General features: G+C 45.4%; 1 protein-coding gene across 2 annotated transcripts; it reads left to right on the top strand.

Moving 5' to 3' along the window:
- The first annotated feature begins 21,159 nt into the window (after nt 1-21,159).
- Nucleotides 21,160-26,715, top strand: MFSD5 (major facilitator superfamily domain containing 5). 2 transcript variants are annotated; one of them, XM_069758767.1, is made up of 2 exons: nt 21,160-21,266; nt 24,937-26,715. In XM_069758767.1, exon 2 carries the CDS (start codon nt 24,969-24,971, stop codon nt 26,325-26,327), a length of 1,359 nt encoding a protein of 452 aa, XP_069614868.1. In that variant the 5' UTR covers nt 21,160-21,266; nt 24,937-24,968; the 3' UTR covers nt 26,328-26,715. The 2 variants fall into 2 exon arrangements, with proteins under 2 accessions (XP_069614868.1, XP_069614869.1); XM_069758768.1 differs by having other exon boundaries at nt 21,160-21,270.
- The last annotated feature ends 235 nt before the right edge of the window (nt 26,716-26,950 follow it).

Below are 26,950 nucleotides of genomic sequence, written 5' to 3'. Positions count from 1 at the left end.
CAGGAGAAAAACAGGGACCACCGAGCCTGTCTAGGGTTCAGCCGCTTGGCCGACTCAAGGTAAATCAAATTCTTATGATCGGTCAAGACCACAATGCGGTGCTTGGCTCCCTCAAGCCAATGTCGCCACTCCTCAAATGCCCACTTCATAGCCAACAACTCCTGATTGCCGACATCATAATTGCGTTCCGCAGGCAAAAACTTTCGGGAAAAGAAGGCACATGGCTTCATCAAGGAACCATCAGAATTCCTCTGTGACAAAACGGCCCCTGCCCCAATCTCAGAAGCGTCAACCTCAACCTGAAAAGGAAGAGAAACATCCGGTTGACGCAACACAGGGGCAGAAGTAAATCGCCGTTTAAGCTCCTGAAAGGCCTCAACAGCCTCAGAGGACCAATTAGTCACATCAGCGCCTTTCTTCATCAAATCGGTCAGGGGTTTAACCACACTAGAGAAGTTGGCAATGAAACGGCGATAAAAATTAGCAAAGCCCAAAAATTTCTGAAGGCTCTTCACAGATGTGGGTTGAATCCAGTCATGAATGGGTTGGACCTTAACAGGATCCATTTCTATAGACGAAGGAGAAAAAATAAACCCCAAAAAAGATACCTTCTGAACTCCAAATAGGAACTTAGACCCCTTCACAAATAGAGCATTATCACGAAGGATCTGGAATACCATCCTGACCTGCTTCACATGAGACTCCCAATCATCGGAAAAAATCAAAATATCATCCAAATACACAATCAGGAATTTGTCAAGATAATTGCGGAAAATATCATGCATGAAAGACTGGAACACAGATGGAGTATTAGAGAGCCCAAATGGCATCACAAGGTATTCAAAATGGCCTTCGGGCGTATTAAATGCAGTCTTCCATTCGTCACCCTGTTTAATACGAACAAGATTATATGCCCCTCGAAGGTCAATCTTGGTAAACCAACTAGCCCCCTTAATCCTAGCAAACAAATCAGAGAGTAAAGGTAAAGGATATTGGAATTTGACCATGATCTCATTAAGAAGGCGATAATCAATACAGGGTCTTAAGGAGCCATCCTTCTTGGCAACAAAAAAGAATCCAGCTCCCAATGGTGACGAAGACGGCCGAATATGCCCCTTCTCTAAAGACTCCTTAACATAGCTCCGCATGGCGGCATGCTCTGGCACAGACAGGTTGAAAAGTCGGCCCTTAGGGAACTTACAGCCAGGAATCAAGTCAATAGCACAATCACAGTCCCTGTGTGGTGGAAGGGAACTGGACTTGGGCTCATCGAATACATCCTGGAAATCTAACAAAAATTCAGGAACATCAGAAGAGGGGGAAGAGGAAATTGACATCAAAGGAACGTCACTATGTACCCCTTGACAACCCCAACTAGTCACAGACATTGATTTCCAATCCAGCACTGGATTGTGTACTTGTAACCATGGAAAACCCAGTACAACAACATCATGTAAATTATGCAACACCAGAAAACGGCAATCTTCCTGATGTGCAGGAGCCGTGTACATAGTCATCTGCGTCCAGTACTGAGGTTTATTCTTGGCCAATGGTGTAGCATCAATACCCCTCAAGGGTATGGGACTCTGCAAAGGCTGCAAAGAAAAACCACAGCGCCTAGCAAATTCTAAGTCCATTAAGTTCAGAGCAGCGCCTGAATCCACAAATGCCATGACAGAAAAAGATGACAATGAGCAAATCAGGGTCACAGACAGGAGAAACTTAGGCTGCACAGTACTAATGGTAACAGATCTAGCGACCCTCTTAATACGCTTAGGGCAATCAGAAATAGTATGAACAGAATCACCACAGTAAAAACACAGCCCATTCTGACGTCTGTATCCCCTCTGTTCTGCTCTAGTCAAAATCCTATCACATTGCACGGGCTCAGGACTTTGCTTAGAGGACACTGCCATATGGTGCACCACTTTGCGTTCGCGCAGGCGCCGATCAATCTGAATGGCCAGAGACATAGATTCGCTCAAACCAACAGGCGTGGGAAACCCCACCATAACATCTTTAAGGGCTTCAGAAAGACCCTTTCTGAAAATTGCTGCCAGAGCGTCCTCATTCCATTTAGTGAGCACAGACCATTTTCTAAATTTCTGGCAGTATAATTCTGCCGCTTCCTGACCCTGACACAGGGCCAACAGTGTTTTCTCAGCATGCTCTACAGAGTTAGGTTCGTCATACAATAATCCGAGCGATTGAAAAAATGCATCTACATTAAGCAATGCCGGATTCCCTGACTCAAGTGAGAATGCCCAGTCCTGAGGGTCGCCACGCAGTAGAGAAATAACTATCTTTACTTGCTGAACAGGGTCACCAGAGGAACGGGGTTTCAGAGCAAAAAACAATTTGCAGTTATTTTTAAAGTTCAAAAACTTAGATCTATCCCCGTAAAACAAATCCGGAGTAGTAATTCTAGGCTCTAAGGCCGGAGTCTGAACCACATAATCTTGAATACTCTGTACTCTTGCAGCAAGCTGATCCACACGAGAAAAAAAACCCTGAACATCCATGCCTGCATCCAAATCCCGAATCACCCAGAGATCAAGAGGAAGGAAAAAGACAAAACAAACTAAAGAAAAAAAAATGGCTCAGAACTCTTTTTCTCTTCCTTCTTTTGAGAGGCATTCAGCTCATTTTCGGCCAGTTGTACTGTTATGATCTGGTGATTAAGGAGCGACATGCGTCTAGCTCTGAGCAGGTGGCAGCTATACTGACCACAGTCCCTAAGCTCAACACAACACTAGAAGCAGCCGTGGAATGCTCATAACTCGGCCTAGGCATCTCGTCACAGCCTAAGAGCTAACTACCCCTAAAGATAGAAGCAGGAAAACTATCTTGCCTCAGAGAAAATCCCCAAAGGATAGATTAGCCCCCCACAAATAATGACTGTGAGAGGAGAAGGAAATGACATACGTAGTATGAAACAAGATTTAGCACAGGAGGCCACTTCTAGCTAAATAGAAATAGTACAGAACAGAACGCTGTGCGGCCAGTAAAAAAAACTAGAAAAAGTCCACCGCAGAGAAATGCAAAAATCTCCACACCTGACTAAAGGTGTGGAGGGCAAACTCTGCTGCCCAGAGCTTCCAGCTTAACTGAATAGATCCATACTGAAAGGCTGGACAAATGAACAAAAACAAAGAAAGTGCAGAACAACAAAGTCCACAACAAGAGAACCGCAAAAGGACAAGTAAGGACTTAGCTTTGATGAACTGGTCAGAGTGTCAGGAAAGTCCTAAGAGCAATGACTCCAGGCAGGAACAATTGACAACTGGAATTGAATGAGAGATAAGACCAGACTAATATAGCCAAGCCAGAAAGACGATCAGTGAAAACAGCTGCTGAAGCTAAATCCAAGAAGCAGCCATACCACTAAAAACCACAGGAGGGAGCCAAAGAGCAGAACTCACAAAAATGCTACTTACAACCACCAGAGGGAGCCCAAGAGCGGAATTCACAACAGACAGGATACTAAGCGGTCAGTATTAAAAATCCTTCCAAAAATATCCACGGCAGAAAATACAAAAACTCCACAATCTAACTAAAGATGTGGAGCGTATATCTGCATCTCCAGAGAATCCAACAAGACTGAGAAAACACTGACACAGTCTAAGCTGGACAAGAGAAAAACAACAGAATAACACAGAATATAAGCACACTGCATGTGTGCCACAGAAACAAAAACCAGACACTTATCTTTGCTGAATTGGCAGCGAAGCAGGAGAAGCCAGAAAGTGAACCAACACTTCAGAAGAAACATTGACAACTGGCAAGGACTAATGAATCCTGCACACCTAAATATCCCAGCCAGAACCGCAATCAGCAGATACACCTGGCCAGGACTGTGACTCAGAGACAACTGCATTCCCACCTACAACCACTGGAGGGAACCCAAGAGCAGAATTCACAACAGTACCCCCCCTTGAGGAGGGGTCACCGAACCCTCACCAGGACCTCCAGGACGATCAGGATGAGCCAGATGAAAGGCACGGACCAAATCAGCAGCATGGACATCAGAGGCAAACACCCAAGAATTATCCTCCTGGCCATAACCCTTCCATTTGACAAGGTACTGAAGCCTCCGCCTCGAAAAACGAGAATCCAAAATCTTCTCAACCACATACTCCAACTCACCATCAACCAACACAGGGGCCGGAGGATCAACAGAGGGAACAACGGGCACCACATATTTCCGCAATAAAGATCAATGGAAGACATTATGGATAGCAAAAGAGGCCGGAAGCGCCAAACGAAAAGACACCGGATTAATAATCTCAGAAATTTTATAAGGACCAATAAACCGAGGCTTAAACTTAGGGGAAGAAACCTTCATAGGAACATGACGGGAAGACAACCAGACCAGATCCCCAACCCGAAGCCGGGAACCAACACACCGACGACGGTTAGCAAAACGTTGAGCCTCCTCCTGAGACAACACCAAATTGTCCACCACATGAGCCCAAATCTGCTGCAACCTGTCAACCACAGAATCCACACCAGGACAGTCAGAAGGCTCAACCTGCCCAGAAGAAAAACGAGGATGAAAACCAAAATTACAAAAGAAAGGCGAAACCAAAGTAGCAGAACTCGCCCGATTATTAAGGGCAAACTCGGCCAATGGCAAGAAGGCCACCCAATCTTCCTGATCAGCAGACGCAAAGCATCTCAAATAAGTCTCCAAAGTCTGATTAGTTCGCTCGGTCTGGCCATTTGTCTGAGGATGAAATGCAGAAGAAAAAGACAAATCAATTCCCAGCCTAGCACAAAAGGCCCACCAAAACCTAGAAACAAACTGGGAACCTCTGTCGGGCACAATATTCTCCGGAATACCATGCAAATGAACCACATGCTGAAAAAACAACGGAACCAAATCTGAAGAGGAAGGCAATTTAGGCAAAGGCACCAAATGAACCATCTTAGAGAACCGGTCACAAACAACCCAGATAACAGACATCCTCTGGGAAACCGGAAGATCGGGAATAAAATCCATAGAAATATGCGTCCAGGGCCTCTCAGGGACCAGCAATGGCAAAAGCAACCCACTAGCACGGGAGCAACAAGGCTTGGCCCGCACACAAGTCCCACAGGACTGCACAAAAGAACGCACATCACGCGACAAAGAAGGCCACCAAAAGGACCTACCAACCAAGTCTCTGGTACCAAAAATGCCAGGATGACCAGCCAACACGGAACAGTGAACCTCAGAAATCACTCTACTAGTCCATCTGTCAGAAACAAACAGTTTCCCCACAGGACAGCGGTCAGGTTTGTCAGCCTGAAATTCCTGAAGAACCCGTCGTAAATCAGGGGAAATGGCAGAAAGGACCACCCCTTCTTTCAGAATACCGACCGGTTCTAAGACCTCAGGAGAATCAGGCAAAAAACTCCTAGAGAGGGCATCAGCCTTAATATTCTTAGAACCCGGAAGGTATGAGACCACGAAATCAAAACGGGAAAAAAACAAGGACCATCGAGCCTGTCTAGGATTCAGCCGTTTGGCAGACTCGAGGTAAATCAGATTCTTATGATCGGTCAAGACCACAATACGGTGCTTAGCTCCCTCAAGCCAATGTCACCATTCCTCAAACGCCCACTTCATAGCCAACAACTCCCGATTGCCGACATCATAATTGCGTTCAGCAGGCGAAAACTTACGGGAAAAGAAGGCACACGGTTTCATCAAGGAACCAACAGGATCCCTCTGAGACAAAACGGCCCCTGCCCCAATCTCAGAAGCGTCAACCTCAACCTGAAACAGAAGAGAAACATCCGGTTGGCACAACACCGGAGCAGAAGTAAATCGACGTTTAAGCTCCTGAAAGGCAGAGACAGCCGCAGAGGACCAATTCGCCACATCAGCGCCTTTCTTCGTCAAATCGGTCAAGGGTTTAACCACACTGGAAAAATTAGCAATGAAACGGCGATAAAAATTTGCAAAACCCAAAAATTTCTGAAGGCTCTTCACGGATGTGGGCTGAATCCAATCATGAATGGCCTGAACCTTAACCGGATCCATCTCTATAGACGAGGGAGAAAAAATAAAGCCCAAAAAAGAAACCTTCCGCACCCCAAAGAGACACTTAGACCCTTTCACAAACAAAGCATTGTCACGAAGGATCTGAAATACCATCCTGACCTGTTGCACATGAGACTCCCAATCATCGGAAAAAATCAAAATATCATCCAAATATACAATCAAGAATTTATCAAGATAAGTCCGGAAGATATCATGCATGAAGGACTGAAAAACAGATGGAGCATTAGAGAGTCCGAATGGCATCACAAGGTATTCAAAATGGCCTTCAGGCGTGTTAAACGCAGTTTTCCATTCATCACCCTGCTTAATACAAACAAGATTATATGCCCCCAGAAGGTCAATCTTAGTAAACCAACTAGCTCCCTTAATCCTAGCAAACAAATCGGAAAGCAAAAGTAAAGGGTATTGAAACTTGACCGTGATCTTATTCAAGAGGCGATAATCAATACAGGGTCTCAAGGAACCATCCTTTTTAGCAACAAAAAAGAACCCCGCTCCCAACGGTGAAGAAGATGGCCGAATATGCCCTTTCTCCAAAGACTCCTTAATATAATTCCGCATGGCGGTATGTTCTGGCACAGACAGGTTGAAAAGTCGACCCTTAGGAAGCTTCCAGCCTGGAATTAAGTCAATAGCACAATCGCATTCCCTGTGCGGTGGAAGGAAACTGGACTTGGGCTCATCGAATACATCCTGAAAATCAGACAAAAACTCTGGAATTTCAGAAGAGGAAGAAGAGGAGATTGACATCAAAGGAACATCATTATGAACCCCCTGACAACCCCAACTAGTCACAGACATGGACTTCCAATCCAACACAGGATTATGTACCTGCAACCACGGAAAACCCAGCACGATAGCATCATGCAAATTATGCAACACCAGAAATCGACAATCTTCCTGATGGACTGGCGCCATGCGCATGGTCACCTGTGTCCAAAACTGGGGCTTATTTTTAGCCAAGGGTGTAGCATCAATGCCCCTTAAAGGAATAGGGTTCTGCAAAGGCTGCAAGGGAAAACCACAACGCCTGGCAAATTCAAAGTCCATTAAGTTCAAGGCGGCGCCTGAATCCACAAACGCCATGACAGAAAATGATGACAATGAGCAGATCAAGCTAAGTAAATAAGGCAGCACACTGCAGCGCTAGAACATGCAAACTTGAAACACGAAAGGTGTTTTAATTACAGCAGGTCCAATACCCCTCCACAGAGAGAGAGAATTTTAGTCTAGGAAGAGGTTTCACATGTACCCATTCAGAAGGAGACGTTTATTCTCAGCGAGGTAAGGCAAGTGTAAGACCTGGTATAAGAGAGATGCCGTAAAGGGGCTACCAGGTACACATAAAATTGGCCATTTTTATGCGCTAAACGCTCTCATTTTTCATATTTCTAGTGCAGTAATGCAGTTCAAATTTCGTGTTTCAAGTTTGCATGTTCTAGCGCTGCAGTGTGCTGCCTTATTTACTTAGCTATATACGAGTTGGCGACTCTAGGTTCAGCACCTGTTCACACTTAGTCTATGTTGGATGTGCCGGTCAGGTTTTTGAAATGAGCAGATCAAGGACACAGATAATAAAAATTTAGGTTGTACAGTACTGATGGTAAATGATCTAGCGATCCTCTTTGTCCGCTTAGGGCAGACAGAAATGACATGAGAAGCATCGCCACAATAATAACACAACCTATTCTGACGTCTGAAACCTTGTCGTTCCGTTCTAGACAGAATCCTATCACACGCATAGGCTCAGGAATTTGCTCTGAGGATAACGCCACAGCGCGCACAGTTCTGCGCTCCCGCAAGCGCCGGTCAATCTGAATGGCCAGAGACATAGAATCACTCAGACCGGAAGGCTTGGGAAACCCCACCATAACATCTTTAACGGATTCAGAAAGACCCTTTCTGAAAATTGCCGCCAAAGCATCATTATTCCATTTAGTCAACACCGACCATTTTCTGAATTTCTGACAATACAATTCTGCCGCCTCTTGACCCTGAGACAGGGCCAACAAGGTGTTCTCAGCTTGATCCACAGAATTAGGTTCATCATATAACAATCCCAAAGCCTGAAAAAAGGAGTCTACATCAAGCAAAGCCGGATTCCCAGATTCCAGGGAAAATGCCCAATCCTGCGGGTCGCCACGCAGCAGGGAGATGACAACTTTTACCCGCTGAATGGAATCACCGGAGGATCGAGGTCTCAAAGCAAAAAACAGTTTACAGTTGTTTTTAAAACTCAAAAATTTGGACCTGTCGCCAAAAAACAAATCAGGAGTAGGAATCTTCGGTTCTAAAACAGGAGTCTGAACAATATAATCAGAAATACCCTGTACCCTAGCAGCAAGCTGGTTTACACGAGAAGTTAATTCCTGAACATTCATGCTAGCACAAGGCTCTTCAGCCACCCAGAGATAAAGAGGGAGGAGAAGACAAAGTAGACTGAAGAAAAAAAAATGGCTCAAGACCTTTCTTCCCTTCTTCTGAGATGCATTTAACTCATTATTGGCCAGTTGTACTGTTATGATCAGGTGACCTTGGAGCAGCATGAAAACTTTCACTGGAGTAGGTGGTAACTATACTGACCGCAAACCCTGATCTTATCACCGCAACTAGAAGTAGCCGTGGGGTGTGCCTAACAAGACCTAGACACCTCGACACAGCCGGAGGACTAAATACCCCTATAGATGGAAATAGAAATATCTACCTTGCCTCAGAGCAGAAACCCCAAAGGATAGGCAGCCCCCCACAAATATTGACTGTGAGTAGTAGAGGAAAAGACACACACAGGAAGGAAACAGGATTTAGCAAATGAGGCACACACTAGCTAAATAGGAAAGGATAGAACAGGATACTAAGCGGTCAGTATTAAAAATCCTTCCAAAAATATCCACGGCAGAAAATACAAAAACTCCACAATCTAACTAAAGATGTGGAGCGTATATCTGCATCTCCAGAGAATCCAACAAAACTGAGCAAACACTGACACAGTCTAAGCTGGACAAGAGAAAAACAACAGAATAACACAGAATATAAGCACACTGCATGTGTGCCACAGAAACAAAAACCAGACACTTATCTTTGCTAAATTGGCAGCGAAGCAGGAGAAGCCAGAAAGTGAACCAACACTTCAGAAGAAACATTGACAACTGGCAAGGACTAATGAATCCTGCACACCTAAATATCCCAGCCAGAACCGCAATCAGCAGATACACCTGGCCAGGACTGTGACTCAGAGACAACTGCATTCCCACCTACAACCATTGGAGGGAACCCAAGAGCAGAATTCACAACACGTAGTATATAGCACAGCCACGTAGTATATAGCACAGCACACTTAGTATATAGCAGAGCCACGTAGCATATAGCAGAGCCACGTAGTATATAGCAGAGCCACGTAGTATATAACACAGCCCACGGAGTATATAGCACAGCCACGTAGTATAGAGCACAGCCCACATAGCATATAACTCAGCTCATGTAGTATATAACAGCCCACGCACGCAGTATATAGCACAGCCCACGTAGTGTATAACACAGGCCACGTAGTGTATAACACAGGCCATGTAGTGTATAACACAGGCCACGTAGTGTATAACACTGGTCACGTAGTGTATAACACAGCCCACGTAGTGTATAGCACAGCCCACGTAGTATATTGCACAGCCCAAGTTGTACATTGCACAGCCCACGTAGTACATTGCACAGCCCACATAGTACATTGCACAGCCCACATAGTACATTGCACAGCCCACGTAGTACATTGCACAGCCCACGCAGTATACAGCACAGCCCACGCAGTATATAGCACAGCCCACGCAGTATATTGCACTGCCCACGCAGTATATAGCACAGCCCACGCAGTATATTGCACTGCCCACTCAGTATATTGCACAGCCCACACAGTATATTGCACAACCCGCCTAGTATATTGCCCAGCGCACGTAGTATATTGCACAGCCCGCGTAGTATATAGCCCAGCCCGCGTAGTATATTGCACAGCCCACGTAGTGTATTGCCCAGCGCGAGTAGTATATTGCCCAGCCCGCGTAGTATATTGCACAGACCGCGTAGTACATTGCACAGCCCGTGCAGTATATTGCACAGCCCGCGTAGTACATTGCACAGCCCATGTAGTACATTGCACAGCCCACGTAGTATATTGCCCAGCCCACGTAGTATATTGCACAGCCCACGTAGTATATTGCACAGCCCACGTAGTATATTGCACAGCCACGTAGTATATAGCAATGTGGGCATCATATCCCCGTTAAAAAAAAGAATTAAAATAAAAAATAGTTATATACTCACCTTCCGTTGGCCCCTGGATCCAGGAAGCATTTACCGACGCTCCTCGCGCGCTCCGGACTCAAGAGTACATTGCGGTCTCGCGAGATGATGACGTAGCAGTCTCGCGAGACCGATACGTCATCATCTCGCGAGATCGCAATGCATGGACCGGCGGTCACTGGAACGTTACGAGGAGTGGGAAAGGCCTGTTCTGGATCCGAGGGGCCGACGGACGTGAGTATATAACGATTTTTTATTTTTTTATTATTTTTAACATTAGATCTTTTCACTATTGATGCTGCATAGGCAGCATAAATAGTAAAAAAGTTGGTCACACAGGGTTAATAGCAGCGTTAATGGAGTGCGTTACACCGCGGCATAACGCAGTCCATTAGCGCTGCCAGTAACCCTGTGTGAGCGCTGACTGGAGGGGAGTATGGAGGGGGCAATGACTGCGGGCAGGAAGGAGCAGCCATGTTGCCGCCGGACTGTGCCCGTCGCTGATTGGTCGTGGCAATGGTCGTGGGCCTTTTGCCACGACCAATCATCGACTTGGATTTCCATGACAGACAGAGGCCGTGACCAATGAATATCCGTGACAGACAGACAGATGGAAGTGACCCTTAGACAATTATATAGTAGATGACACCAAAACTTTTCCTCCACTCATGGTTAGTGGTTGGGTGAAGCCATTTATTGTCAAACTACTGTGTTTTCTCTTTTTAAATCTTAATGACAACCCACAACATCCAAATGATCCTGATCAAAAGTTCACATACCCTGCTGATTTTAGCCTGATAACATGCACAGAAGTTGACACAAATGGGTTTGAATGGCTACTAAAGGTAACATCCTCACCTGTGACCTGTTTGCTTGTAAGGGTATGTGCACATGATGCGGAAAACGCTGCAGATCCACAGTACAATGTAAACCTATGGGAAACAAAAAACGCTGTGCACATGCTGCGGAAAAAAACGCGCGAAAATGCAGCGGTTTACATTCCGCAGCATGTCACTTCTTTCTGCGGAGTCCGCAGCAGTTTTACAGCTGCTCCTATAGAAAACTGCAGTTGTAAAACTGCAGTGAAATCCGCAGAAAAACCGCGGTAAATCCACGATAAATCTGCAGCAAAAACGCGTTTTTGACCTGCAGATTTATCAAATCCGCGGCGGAAAAATCCGCAGTGGACCATTATATGTGTGTACATAGCCTAATCAGTGTGTGTGCAGAAAAGCTGAGTTAGTTCAGTATTGTAGTATTCGGTCACTATGTGGTGGTAATATGTGATCTGGTCATGGTGTGTATTTTTTCCTTGTATGTTGTATTAGTGGTCATTTTAAAAATGTATGTGACACATTTTCTTAAAGAAAAATAAAGAAAAATATACCTAAAAAGAGTACTGAATATTTTGAAGAACTGTTTAACAGGTTAGAGTAGCTCCCAACCATCCCAGTTCCAGTGGGACAGTCCCAGCTTTTCAGTGCTGTCCTAGGAAACCTTTTGCATGTCTTGATGTGATCAATGACAGGTTGCTCATCAGGAGTGTGTGGAGCCGGGTCCGTATAGGTGACAGCAGGGGGCTGCACTAGTCTCAGTCCAGGTACATTACCTGAGGGAGCATCCCACCTCTCACCAGCTCCCAGCGGAGGGATCACAGTCGATGACATTAGTGTGGCGGTTATAACTGGGCACATGTGTAGCCTTCTGCCCAGGTACGGACTGGGGCTGAAATTTGAAATCACACATGTCCATGGAGTACCCACCCCCGAGCACCAGATGGGCATATATTACTAATATGTTGTGTATTCTGCTCTTGGGCTCCCTCCGGTGGTTATGAGTGGTAGTGCTGCAGTAGTTGGATCGCAGCATTTATCAGGTGTATCTATTTTTTGCAATTTGGGATGGGCTATATAGCCTTGCTTGATCCTTTAGTCAGTGCCAGTTGTCCATTGTTTTTGAAGGATTCACTTCCCTGCTGGTCTCTCCAGTTTGCTGTGCTTTTCTACAAAGATAAGTCCTGGCTTTGTTTTTGCTGTCCACCTGCTGTGGACCTTATAGTTCTGTGCATATTCATGTTTTTGTCTTGTCCAGCTTTGTCTGTGAAGGATTTTTTGCAGCCAAGCTGTGTCTCTGGAGATGCAGATATACAGTGGGGCAAAAAAGTATTTAGTCAGTCAGCAATAGTGCAAGTTCCACCACTTAAAAAGATGAGAGGCGTCTGTAATTTACATCATAGGTAGACCTCAACTATGGGAGACAAACTGAGAAAAAAAATCCAGAAAATCACATTGTCTGTTTTTTTTATCATTTTATTTGCATATTATGGTGGAAAATAAGTATTTGGTCAGAAACAAACAATCAAGATTTCTGGCTCTCACAGACCTGTAATTTCTTCTTTAAGAGTCTCCTCTTTCCTCCACTCATTACCTGTAGTAATGGCGCCTGTTTAAACTTGTTATCAGTATAAAAAGACACCTGTGCACACCCTCAAACAGTCTGACTCCAAACTCCACTATGGTGAAGACCAAAGAGCTGTCAAAGGACACCAGAAACAAAATTGTAGCCCTGCACCAGGCTGGGAAGACTGAATCTGCAATAGCCAACCAGCTTGGAGTGAAGAAATCAACAGTGGGAGCAATAATTAGAAAATGGAAGACATACAAGACCACTGATAATCTCCCTCGATCTGGGGCTCCACGCAAAATCCCACCCCGTGGGGTCAGAATGATCACAAGAACGGTGAGCAAAAAACCCAGAACCACGCGGGGGGACCTAGTGAATGAACTGCAGAGAGCTGGGACCAATGTAACAAGGCCTACCATAAGTAACACACTACGCCACCATGGACTCAGATCCTGCAGTGCCAGACGTGTCCCACTGCTTAAGCCAGTACATGTCCGGGCCCGTCTGAAGTTTGCTAGAGAGCATTTGGATGATCCAGAGCAGTTTTGGGAGAATGTCCTATGGTCTGATGAAACCAAACTGGAACTGTTTGGTAGAAACACAACTTGTCGTGTTTGGAGGAAAAAGAATACTGAGTTGCATCCATCAAACACCATACCTACTGTAAAGCATGGTGGTGGAAACATCATGCTTTGGGGCTGTTTCTCTGCAAAGGGGCCAGGACGACTGATCCGGGTACATGAAAGAATGAATGGGGCCATGTATCGTGAGATTTTGAGTGCAAACCTCCTTCCATCAGCAAGGGCATTGAAGATGAAACGTGGCTGGGTCTTTCAACATGACAATGATCCAAAGCACACCGCCAGGGCAACGAAGGAGTGGCTTCGTAAGAAGCATTTCAAGGTCCAGGAGTGGCCTAGCTAGTCTCCAGATCTCAACCCTATAGAAAACCTTTGGAGGGAGTTGAAAGTCCGTGTTGCCAAGCGAAAAGCCAAAAACATCACTGCTCTAGAGGAGATCTGCATGGAGGAATGGGCCAACATACCAACAACAGTGTGTGGCAACCTTGTGAAGACTTACAGAAAACGTTTGACCTCTGTCATTGCCAACAAAGGATATATTACAAAGTATTGAGATTAAATTTTGTTTCTGACCAAATACTTATTTTCCACCATAATATGCAAATAAAATGATAAAACAACAGACAATGTGATTTTCTGGATTTTTTTTTCTCAGTTTGTCTCCCATAGTTGAGGTCTACCTATGATGTAAATTACAGACGCCTCTCATCTTTTTAAGTGGTGGAACTTGCACTATTGCTGACTGACTAAATACTTTTTTGCCCCACTGTACCCCCCATGTCTTTAGTCAGATGTGGTGATTCGTATTTTCTGTGGTCGATATTTTCTAGTGTTTTCATACTGACCGCATAGTACTCTGTTCTATTCTTGCTTTTCAGCTAGTATGGCCTCCTATCCTAAAATCTGATTTCATATCTGCGTATGTTATTTCCCTCTCCTCTCACAGTCAATATTTGTGGGGGGCTGGCTATCTATTCTTTGGGGATTTTCTCTGAGGCAAGATAGGTTTCCTGTTTCTGTCTTTAGGGGAAGTTAGATCTTAGGCTGTGCCGAGGGGTCTAGGGAGTGTTAAGTACCCCCCACGGCTACTTCTAGTTGTGCTGCTAGGTTCAGGGTTTGCGGTCAGTACAGGGACCACCTTCTCCAGAGTCCGTCTCATGCTGCTCCTAGGCCACCAGATCATAACAGTACAACTGACCAACAATGAGTTAATTGCATCTCAGAAGAAGGGAGGGAAGCTTTTGAGCCATTTTTTTTCCTTAGCCTGTTTGGTATTATCCTCCCTCTTTATCTCTGTGTGGCTACGGAATCTAGTATTAACATGAATGTTCAGGAGTTAGTTTCTCGGGTGGATCAGCTTGCTGCTAGGGTACAGGGTATTTCAGATTTTATTGTTCAGACTCCTGCCTTAGAACCGAAGATCCCCACTCCTGATTTATTCTTTGGTGACAGATCCAAATTTTTGAGTTTCAAAAATAACTGTAAACTGTTTTTTGCATTAAGACCCCGGTCTTCTGGTGATCCTATTCAGGAGGTTAAAATCATCATATCTCTGCTGCGTGGTGACCCACAGGATTGGGCATTTTCCCTGGAGACTGGCAATCCTGCTTTGCTTAATGTTGATTCGTTCTTTCAGGCATTGGGGTTGTTGTATGATGAGCCTAATTCTGTGGATCAGGCTGAGAAAATCTTGTTAGCCCTGTGTCAAGGTCAAGAAGCGGCAGAATCGTATTGCCAGAAATTTAGAAAATGGTCTGTACTGACTAAATGGAATGAGGATGCCTTGGCGGCAATTTTCAGAAAGGGTCTTTCTGAATCCGTTAAAGATGTTATGGTGGGGTTCCCCACGCCTGCTGGTCTGAGTGATTCTATGTCTCTGGCCATTCAGATTGATCGGCGCTTGCGCGAGCGCAGAGTTGTGCACACTGTGGCGTTGTCCTCTGAGCGGAGCCCTGAGCCTATGCAGTGTGATAGGATTTTGTCTAGAGCTGAACGTCAAACATTCAGGCGTCAGAATAGGTTGTGTTTTTACTGCGGCGATTCTGCTCATGTTATTTCTGATTGCCCTAAGCGTACAAAGAGAATCGCTAGTTCTGTTGCCATCAGTACTATACAACCTAAATTTCTGTTATCTGTGACCTTGATCTGCTCATTATCATCATTTTCTGTCATGGCATTTGTGGATTCAGGCGCCGCTCTGAACTTAATGGACTTAGAATTTGCCAGACGTTGTGGTTTTCCCTTGCAGCCTTTGAAGAACCCTATTCCTTTGAGGGGCATTGATGCTACACCGTTGGCTAAAAATAAACCTCAGTTTTGGACACAGCTGACCATGCGCATGGCGCCAGCCCATCAGGAAGATTCTCGTTTTCTGGTGTTGCATAATTTGCATGATGATATTGTGCTGGGTTTTCCATGGTTGCAGCTACATAATCCTGTGTTAGATTGGAAATCCATGTCTGTGACTAGTTGGGGTTGTCAGGGGGTTCATGATCAGGTTCCTTTGATGTCAATTTCCTCTTCCCCCTCTTCTAAAGTTCCTGAGTTTTTGTCTGACTTCCAGGATGTATTCGATGAGCCCAAATCCAGTTCCCTTCCACCGCATGGGGACTGTGATTGTGCTATTGACTTGATTCCAGGTTGTAAGTTCCCTAAGGGCCGACTTTTCAACCTGTCTGTGCCTGAACATACCGCCATGCGGAGCTATATTAAGGAGTCTTTGGAGAAAGGGCATATTCGGCCATCTTCTTCACCGTTGGGAGCGGGGTTCTTTTTTGTTGCCAAGAAGGATGGCTCCTTGAGACCCTGTATTGATTATCGCCTCTTGAATAAGCTCACGGTCAAATTTCAATACCCCTTGCCTTTGCTTACTGATTTGTTTGCTAGGATTAAGGGGGCTAGTTGGTTTACTAAGATTGACCTTCGAGGGGCATATAATCTTATTCATATCAAGCAGGGTGACGAATGGAAAACTGCATTTAATACGCCCGAAGGCCATTTTGAATACCTTGTGATGTCATTCGGACTCTCTAATGCCCCATCTGTGTTCCAATCCTTCATGCATGATTTCTTTCGGAGTTATCTTGATAAATTCATGGTTGTATATTTGGATGATATTTTGATTTTTTCCAATGATTGGGAGTCTCATGTGAAATCGGTCAGGATGGTATTTCAGATCCTCCGTAATAATGCTTTATTTGTGAAGGGGTCAAAGTGCCTCTTTGGAGTGCAGAAGGTTTCTTTTTTGGGTTTCATTTTTTCTCCCTCATCTATAGAAATGGATCCGGTTAAGGTTCAGGCCATTCATGATTGGATTCAGCCCACATCTGTGAAGAGCCTTCAGAAATTCTTGGGCTTTGCTAATTTTTATCGTCGTTTCATTGCCAACTTCTCCAGTGTGGTTAAACCTCTGACCGATTTGACCAAGAAAGGCGCTGATGTGACGAATTGGTCCTCCGCGGCTGTTTCTGCCTTTCAGGAGCTTAAACGCCGATTTACTTCTGCCCCTGTGTTGCGTCAGCCAGATGTTTCTTTTCCATTTCAGGTTGAGGTTGACGCGTCTGAGATTGGGGCAGGGGCCGTTTTGTCTCAGAGGAATTCTGATGGTTCCTTGATGAAACCGTGTGCCTTCTTTTCTCGGAAGTTTTCGCCTGCGGAACGCAATTATGATGTCGGCAATCGGGAATTGTTGGCTATGAAGTGGGCATTTGAGGAGTGGTGACATTGGCTTGAGGGGGCCAAGCACCGTATTGTGGTCCTGACCGATCATAAGAATCTGATTTACCTCGAGTCTGCCAAACGGCTGAATCCTCGACAGGCTCGATGGTCCCTGTTTTTCTCCCGTTTTTATTTTGTGGTCTTGTACATTCCTGGTACTAAGAATGTTAAGGCGGATGCCCTCTCTAGGAGTTTTTTTCCTGATTCCCCTGGGGTTCTTGAGCCGGTCGGCATTTTGAAGGAAGGGGTGATTCTTTCTGCCATCTCCCCTGATTTGCGACGGGTTCTTCAGGAATTTCAGGCTGATAAGCCTGACCGCTGTCCTGTGGGGAAACTGTTTGTTCCTGATAGATGGACTAGTAAAGTGATTTCTGAGGTTCATTGTTCTGTGTTGGCTGGTCATCCTGGGATTTTTGGTACCAGAGATTTGGTTAGTAGGTCCTTTTGGTGGCCTTCTTTGTCGCGGGATGTGCGTTCTTTTGTGCAGTCCTGTGGGATTTGTGCGCGGGCTAAGCCTTGCTGTTCCCGCGCTAGTGGGTTACTTTTGCCATTACCGGTCCCCGGGAGGCCCTGGACACATATTTCTATGGATTTTATTTCCGATCTTCCTGTTTCCCAAAGAATGTCGGTTATCTGGGTTGTCTGTGACCGATTTTCTAAGATGGTTCATTTGGTGCCTTTGCCTAAATTGCCTTCTTCTTCTGATTTGGTTCCGTTGTTTTTTCAGCATGTGGTACGTTTGCATGGTATTCCGGAGAATATTGTATCCGACAGAGGTTCCCAGTTTGTTTCTAGGTTTTGGCGGGCCTTTTGTGAAAAGCTGGGCATTGATTTATCTTTTTCTTCTGCATTTCATCCTCAGACAAATGGCCAGACTGAGCGAACTAATCAGACCTTGGAGACCTATTTGAGATGCTTTGTGTCTGCTGATCAGGATGATTGGGCGGCTTTTTTGCCATTGGCCGAGTTTGCCCTTAATAATCGGGCTAGTTCGGCTACTTTGGTTTCGCCTTTTTTTGTAATTTTGGTTTTCATCCTCGTTTTTCTTCTGGGCAGGTTGAGCCTTCTGAGCTTCCTGGTGTGGATTCTGTGGTCGACAGGTTGCAGCAGATTTGGGCTTATGTGGTGGACAATTTGGTGCTGTCTCAGGAGGAGGCTCAGCGTTTTGCTAATCGTCGTCGGTGTGTTGGTTCCCGGCTTCGGGTTGGTGATCTGGTTCGGTTATCTTCCCGTCATGTTCCTATGAAGGTTTCTTGCCCTAAGTTTAAGCCTCGATTTATTGGTCCTTATAGGATTTCTGAGATTATTAATCCGGTGTCCTTTCGCCTGGCGCTTCCGGCCTCTTTTGCTATTCATAATGTCTTCCATAGATCTTTGTTGCGGAAATATGTGGAGCCCGTTGTTCCCTCTGTTGATCCTCCGGCCCCTGTATTGGTCGATGGGGAGTTGGAATATGTTGTTGAGAAGATTTTGGATTTTCGTTTTTCGAGGCGGAAGCTTCAGTACCTTGTCAAGTGGAAGGGTTATGGCCAGGAGGATAATTCTTGGGTTTCTGCCTCTGATGTCCATGCCGTTGATTTGGTTCGTGCCTTTCATCGGGCTCATCCTGATCGGCCTGGGGGCTCTGGTGAGGGTTCGGTGACCCCTCCTCAAGGAGGGGGTACTGTTGTGTATTCTGCTCTTGGGCTCCCTCTGGTGGTTATGAGTGGTAGTGCTGCGGTAGTTGGATCGCAGCATTTATCAGGAGTATCTATTTTTTGCAATTTGGGCTGGGCTATATAGCCTTGCTTGATCCTTTAGTCAGTGCCAGTTGTCCATTGTTTTTGAAGGATTCACTTCCCTGCTGGTCTCTCCAGTTTGCTGTGCTTTTCTACAAAGATAAGTCCTGGCTTTGTTTTTGCTGTCCACCTGCTGTGGACCTTATAGTTCTGTGCATATTCATGTTTTTGTCTTGTCCAGCTTTGTCTGTGAAGGATTTTTTGCAGCCAAGCTGTGTCTCTGGAGATGCAGATATACCCCCCATGTCTTTAGTCAGATGTGGTGATTCGTATTTTCTGTGGTGGATATTTTCTAGTGTTTTTATACTGACCGCATAATACTCTGTTCTATTCTTTCTTTTCAGCTAGTATGGCCTCCTATGCTAAAATCTGATTTCATATCTGCGTATGTTATTTCCCTCTCCTCTCACAGTCAATATTTGTGGGGGGCTATCTATCCTTTGGGGATTTTCTCTGAGGCAAGATATGTTTCCTGTTTCTGTCTTTAGGGGAAGTTAGATCTTAGGCTGTGCAGAGGGGTTTAGGGAGTGTTAGTACCCCCCACGGCTACTTCTAGTTGCGCTGCTAGGTTCAGGGTTTGCGGTCAGTACAGGGACCACCTTCTCCAGAGTTCGTCTCATGCTGCTCCTAGGCCACCAGATCATAACACTAATATTACGCTGGATGGCGGAAAGCAAGATTTACTACAAGACTAATATTATTCTAATGATATCTGTGGCCTGCTGGGGTAAGTGACGGAGTCAGCGACAGTATGGATGTCCTGAGAAAACAGATTCTGCTAACAATGTAGCAGACAAGGCAGCCCACAACCAGACAGGCCCTTGTGGCATTTGCCAGAATTGCCAGTCCAGCCCTGCTTCTGCGGCACAGAAGACCCATACCACCATCTGGCACAGCCCGGGGGTGGGTGCATGTCATCCATGCATAGTACAGGTGCCGTGTGGTTACAGGACCCTAGAGCAGGAGGTTGTAGATTAGGATGCATTAATCTCCACTGACACTTATCAACATAATTCCAAGTGCCAGTGGATCCACAAAAATTGGGGTCCACGTGCTCTATATAGCGATCTTACAGGTGAAGAACATAATTTTTTGAAAGCTGGATTACTCCCACATCAGCCATCCACCAGCCCCACAACGATCTAATCAGAAGATTGTGGCAGTAGGTGCTGCAGTCGCACTGCGCATGCGCCACCTCTGCCCTATTCATTCCCTAGTCTGCGCACCTCTTTTTACGGCAGCCCCATAGAGTATTAAAGGGAATCTGTCACCCCCAAAATCAAAGGTGAGCTAAGCCCACTAGCATCAGGGGCTTATCTACAACATTCTGTAATGCTGTAGATAAGCCCCCGATGTAACCTGAAAGATGAGAAAAAGAGGTTAGATTATACTCTCCCAGGGGCGGTCCCAGTCTGGTCCAATGGGCGAAGCGGTCCGGCTCCTCCTATCTTCATCAGATGACGTCCTCATCTTGTCTTCACGCTGCGGCTCCGGCGCAGGCGTACTTTGTCTGTCCTGTTGAGGGCAAATTACTGCAGTGCGCAGGCGCTGGGCCTCTCTGACCTTTCCCGGCACCTGTGCACTGCAGTACTTTGCCCTCAAAAGGGCAGACAAAGTACGCCTGCGCCGGAGCATGAAGACAAGAAGAGGACGTCATGGAATGAAGATGGGAGGCCCCGGACCGGACCACGACGCCCACCGTACCGTGGGTGAGTATAATCTAACCTCCTTTTCTCATCTTTCAGGTTACATCGGGGGGCTTATCTACAGCATTACAGAATGCTGTAGATAAGCCCCTGATGCTGGTGGGCTTAGCTCAACTTCGATTTTGGGGGTGACAGGTTCTTTAATGGAGCGGGGGTCTGCCGTGTGCATTGCTGCTCCCTTCTAAGGGCGCAGCCAGACGGACATAAAACGCGGACGACTATGGCATGGCGGTGCACGGACTGGACGTAGCGTGGCAGCTTCATGTATTTCTATCCGGAGAGCCGACAGCCAGTCCGTGCACTGCGATGCCATCGTCGTCCATGTTATCTGACTCCGCCCTAGCAGGGACTAAAGTGCCCTCTGTATCTACCAGTGACCACCCCAGTGGACGGACCCCACCGATCTATCAGTATTGAACCTGTGGACTAGTAACAAATTCTTGTCAACAGAAACCCCTTCTCCCAGACTGGTCCTGTGCTCATGGCTGCCATTGGCTTGGATAGGAGCTGTGGCGCAGGAGCCACATTACCGCACAGCTGGCTACATGGCTGACAGGGGAGACCTGCCTGTCACACGGAGAGAAAGCGGAGGTCACATGACCGCATCACGTGTCTCTCTGCGCCCCGCCCTCGGAGCGCGTCTCCTCCCGGAAGCGGAAGTGTAGCCCGCAGCAGCGATGATCGCGATGGACGGCGGAGAGGGAGAGCGCTGCGGGAGGAGGCGGCAGTAGGCGGCGGTCGGAGGGTCGGTATCTGAAGGCGGAAGTGGTCGCATACACGGATTATAGCGCTTCTGTGTTGTCCCTGCCTGTGGAACTACAAGTCTCAGGCTCCCAGTCGCTTGTAGGCGTCATGTCACTGTCCTGTGTGTGAGCTGCTCTGTTGTTGGTTACGACGTGTCTGACATGAATGGCGGAATCTCCTGACATTACAGTCTGCGCCTCTTACTGCGAGAATGGGGGGAAATAACAGAGAATTCGCCTCCTGTCCTCGCTGACTGTCTCTTTTTCTGTTATCCATTGTTCTAACTTAATTTTTCTATTTAGAATTGAGAGTCCTCAGTGGTTGATACCTTTTAATGGCTAACTGAAAAGATGGTAGCAAATTGCAAGCTTTCCAGACTACACAGGTCTCTTCATCAGGCAAAGACTAAAAGAAATTCTGAAGAATCACATACTTATGCACAACATAGCATAGAAAAAAAAAGAGGGGAAAAAAAACCTATACTATGTTGTGCATAAATATGTGATTCTTCAGAATTTCTTTTAGTCTTTGCCTGATGAAGAGACCTGTGTAGTCTGGAAAGCTTGCGATTTATTACCATCTTTTCAGTTAACCATTAAAAGGTATCAACCACTGAGGACTCTCAATTCTAAATATTTTTCTATCCACTGGCTAACACGGTACCAAGATATATTAATTTTTCTAGGAATTTATAAAACCTGTAATTTGTTCCGAATTGATCTGCTCACCCCTAATTAGCACTGAGTGATTTGCCTGTAAATGGCGGTAGTTTCATCACACATGTACCTCCTGCCTGTTTAGTGATGACCTCTGCTGATCCATCAGCCACATCAGAGATTTGCATTGTGACAGTTCCCTGATTTGTCAGTCTCTGTTTGGCCCCCATAAGGGTCCTCCGACTCTGCGTTCTTCGCCATGTTCAGTGGTCCCATCAGGTCATACGTCCGAATCCCCCCATATCACTGGATTTGGGTGGATGAGTCAGCGCTGCTGTCGACTATTAGTGCAGTCGGGAGACACTGTGCTTGACAGTGCATTGTTTTCGGGGGTGCAGTCCTACTAGATGGAGACCCTCATACATAGTCGACTGCTTCTGAGTGTCCGCCTCTACTATGCGCATACATCAGAATATCTCAATTCAATCAGAAGAGAAACCAATTGTATGTACAGTCAAATACGTCTTGCACTAATTGAACATAAAATCCTCCCAAAAACTTGTGCTATAAAAGACAATATATATTAAAATTAAATATTTTATTGAAAAAGTAGCAGCAAAAATATATTAAAAAATTTAACCGCTGATAATAAAAGCACATAATCACATAAAGTGCAGGTATAAGGACAACCCATCAAATACAATGCAATGTATCATGCCAGGTATAACAAAAAGAGAATACAAATAAAAAAAAAAAAGTGAAAAAAAAAAACTCCCTAAAAAATGATTTTATACACTATAGTGCATAATATTGTGACCAAAAAAATATATCCTATCAACATGTGCAACAGTGCAAAAAAAAAAAAAGGAAATTAATTTGTGGAAAACAAATTTTTTGTTATTGCCACAATTCACAAAGTGTAAACCAAATACAAAAGTGCAATACTGCTGGAAATGACATACACAACAGGTGTATCCCAATTTTCTGGTCACAATATTATGCACTATAGTGTATAAAATCATTTCTAGGGAGTTTTTTTTCACATTTTTTTATTTTTATTCTCTTTTTGCTATACCTGGCATGATGCATTGCATTGTATTTGATGGGTTTTCCTTATACCTGCACTTTGTGATTATATGTGCTTTTATTGTCAGCTCTTTAAATATTTTTAATATATTTTTACTACTTCCTCAATAAAATATTTAATTTTAATATATATTGTCTTTTATTGCACAAGTTTTTTGGAAGATTTTTATACATCAGAATATGGTGCATGACAGAGTGCACGGTGACTCAGTCTGCACCATTCTAGTCAATGGGCCTGTCGACTCATACACCCAAATCCCATTTTGTAGTGGGTTTAGGGTGTAAGCCCCTACAGGACCCACTGAACTTGGCAAAGAGCACAGTGTGAAAGCATCTTTAGGCTGGTAAAGGTACCTTCACACATAACGATATTGTTAACGATATCGTTGCTTTTTGTGACGTAGCAACGATATCGTTAATTAAATCGTTATGTGTGACAGCGACCAACGATCAGGCCCCTGCTGGGAGATCGTTGGTCGCTGAATAAAGTCCAGAACTTTATTTCGTCGCTGGACTCCTGCTGACATCGCTGGATCGGCGTGTGTGACACCGATCCAGCGATGTCTTCACTGGTAACCAGGGTAAACATCGGGTAACTAAGCGCAGGGCCGCGCTTAGTAACCCGATGTTTACCCTGGTTACCATCCTAAAAGTAAAAAAAAAACAAACACTACATACTTACCTACAGCCGTCTGTCCTCCAGCGCTGTGCTCTGCTCTCCTCCTGTACTGTCTGTGAGCGTCGGTCAGCTGGAAAGCAGAGCGGTGATGTCACCGCTCTGCTTTCCTGCCGCTGTGCTCACACAGACAGTACAGGAGGAGTGCAGAGCACAGCGCTGGAGGACAGACAGCTGTAGGTAAGTATGTAGTGTTTGTTTGTTTTTTACTTTTAGGATGGTAACCAGGGTAAACATCGGGTTACTAAGCGCGGCCCTGCGCTTAGTTACCCAATGTTTACTCTGGTTACCGGCATCGTTGGTCGCTGGAGAGCGGTCTGTGTGACAGCTCTCCAGCGACCAAACAGCGATGCTGCAGCGATCCGGATCGTTGTCGGTATCGCTGCAGCGTCGCTTAATGTGAAGGGGCCTTAAGATCCAAAATCTGGTAATTTGAGTGCTGGGTCCATTGTCCCACAGTAAAAAGTGTGAATAAAAGAAGCAATGCTCATCCTCAATGATCCCCTGCAGCTTCTGTTCCAACACCTACTTGACCCTGCTGGTTTCTACCTTTTAATCCCACTGATAATGGCCACAAACACCTGCTCAGTCATTCACTGGATGAGAGAGGGCATAAAGGTACCGTCACATTTAGCGACGCTGCAGCGATATGGACAACGAGCCGATCGCTGCAGCGTCGCTGTTTAGGTCGCTGTAGAGATGTCAAACACCGGCAACATCTGAGCGATGCAGGAGCGATCCAGTGACGTACTTATCGTTCTCACTGGTTGTTAGCTCCATGAAAAACCATTGCAGGCATCGATGCTTTTGCTGTCAAACATGACGAATCACGCCGACCTAACGACCAAATAAAGTTCTGGACTTCTAGCTACAACCAGCGATGTCACAGCGGGATCCTGATCGCTGCTGCGTGTCAAACACAACGAGATCGCTATCTAGGACGCTGCAATGTCACGGATCGCTGTCGTTCTCGTTGGAAAGTTGTTCAGTGTGAAGGTACCTTTAGTGTGGCAAGTGATTACCAGAGCTGGCATTTATTGCAATATCTTTGGCAGACAAGACAAGCAGAGGCCAGCAAGGACTGGCAGGATGGGAATGTGAGCTGCAGGGATCAGTCAGGGTAAGTATTATTGTCCATCACTTTTGGTCATATAGCTTTATTCTCATTGACTTTAGCTAGCTGTTAGTGTTTCACATTTACTTTTATGCAAGGTTATGTCTGGTTAATAAGTCGTTCTCTCTTTTTGTTTTAGCTTCTCTCAGAATGCCATTTCGATGATACATTATGTTGGTGACGGCATATTTGATCCTCGTTGGCCTTTTGGCTCTATGGGCAGTGCTGGAGTTCTCGGCGTGCCATTCCAAAAATGTACCTACCAACAACTCGTTGGGCAACCCAGCTTTCCGAAGTTTTCAACATGTCTTTTTCCGAGCCTACTTCCCAGCGTTGGCAGCAGACTGGCTGCAAGGTCCCTACCTGTACAAACTGTACCAGCACTATCACTTTCTAGAAGGACAGATTGCCATCATATATGTGTGTGGTTTTGGGGCCACTGTGCTCTCAGGGTTGATAAGTGCTCCCCTGACAGGACGTCTTGGTCGACGGAAATCATGTATACTTTTTACCCTCCTCCTTGCAGGTTGTTACTTGTGTAAACTATCTCAGGACTATTTTGTGCTCTTGACTGGTCGTGTTCTTGGTGGATTCTCAAGCTCCTTGTTGTTTTCGTCCTTTGAATCATGGTATTCTCATGAACATACCGAACACCATGATTTCCCAGCAGAATGGCTGCCTCACACTTTCTCTCAGGTTGCTACCTGGAACGGTGCCATTGCAATTGTTGCAGGAGTAACTGCGAATGCCTGCGCAGAGTGGCTAGGACTTGGGCCAGCTTCACCCTCTGTGCTAGCCGTACCACTGTTAGGTTTGTCTGTAGCTTTAATGTTTCGGGAATGGGACGAGAACCGTGGACAGAGCAGCAGCATTACCCGAAGTTGTGGTGATGGTCTGAGATGTCTTCTGAGGGACCGCCGTGTATTGCTTTTAGGTGCCATACAGGCATTATTTGAGAGTGTGGTTTACATTTTTATATTCCTTTGGACTCCTGTACTGGATCCTTATAATACTCCCCTTGGGATTGCTTTCTCTGGCTTCATGGCAGCAAGTGCAACTGGTTCATCACTCTACCGACTTGCAACTTCAAAGAAATATCACCTGCAGCCCATGCACATTCTCTGCTTGTCTGTACTCATGGTGTTCTTCTCCCTCTTCATGCTAACCTTCTCTACAGCGCCAGGGCAGGAACGCCCAACAGAGTCCTTCCTTGCATTCCTCCTCATCGAGCTAGCCAGTGGACTCTACTTCCCAGCAATGAGTTTTCTGAGGCGACGACTGATCCCAGAAAAAGATCAAACAGGGGTAATGAACTGGTTCAGAGTACCCCTCAACCTTATCGCTGGACTGGGGCTTCTAGTGCTTCATGACAGTGACTATCAAAGTGGTACAAGAAATATGTTCAGTTTGTGTGCTGTCACAATGCTGCTCGCACTTCTCAGTGTGGTTGGACTTTTCTCAATGGTAAGAAATGACACTGATCTGCGGATGCCAAGTTCGGAGACTGAGCCCAGTGGATCTGAGATCTAAATTTTCTGTGCATAAAATAGTGGTACAGGGCAAAACCAAAGCTGAAAAGGTGCAAAATCAGATTTTTTTTAAATTTCTGATAAGTTGTATCTAGTTCTATATATAGTGCTGGACTTATTCAGGCTTTTGAAGCAGAAGGTGTTATGTGAACAGTGACTGCTGCAGTATCGTACATTTACAAAGTACATTAAAACCTTCGCTGAGAGCAACATTTGCAGCAGAACTTGTGACTGATATATGTATGATGTGAATGCTGTCCTAGTACTGACCTGTATGTCAAACTATTGATAGAAATGTTACAAGTGAGAGCAGGAGGATCACGTTGTGCTCATTTTACTGAAAATGTCCTTTTACTGACAATAAATGTTCTTTCATTTTTGGGGAGAAATCTCGCAGCCATATATTTTAGGTATATAGATCAGGTACCCCTACATAATATATTGCACCCTCAGTTCATTTGGCAGCAAGGGTGGACTGCCAGTGAATAATAATAATAATTTTATTTATATAGCGCCAACATATTCCGCAGCGCTTCACAAATTATAGAGGGGATTTGTACAGACAATAGACATTACAGCATAACAAAAATAGTTCAAAATAGATACCAAGAGGAATGAGGGCCC

The sequence above is a fragment of the Ranitomeya imitator genome, chromosome 3 (assembly GCF_032444005.1).
Source record: "Ranitomeya imitator isolate aRanImi1 chromosome 3, aRanImi1.pri, whole genome shotgun sequence".
Taxonomy (NCBI): domain Eukaryota; kingdom Metazoa; phylum Chordata; class Amphibia; order Anura; family Dendrobatidae; genus Ranitomeya; species Ranitomeya imitator.
Note: the sequence above shows the minus strand (reverse complement) of the source record. Positions and strands in the feature narration are given on the sequence as shown.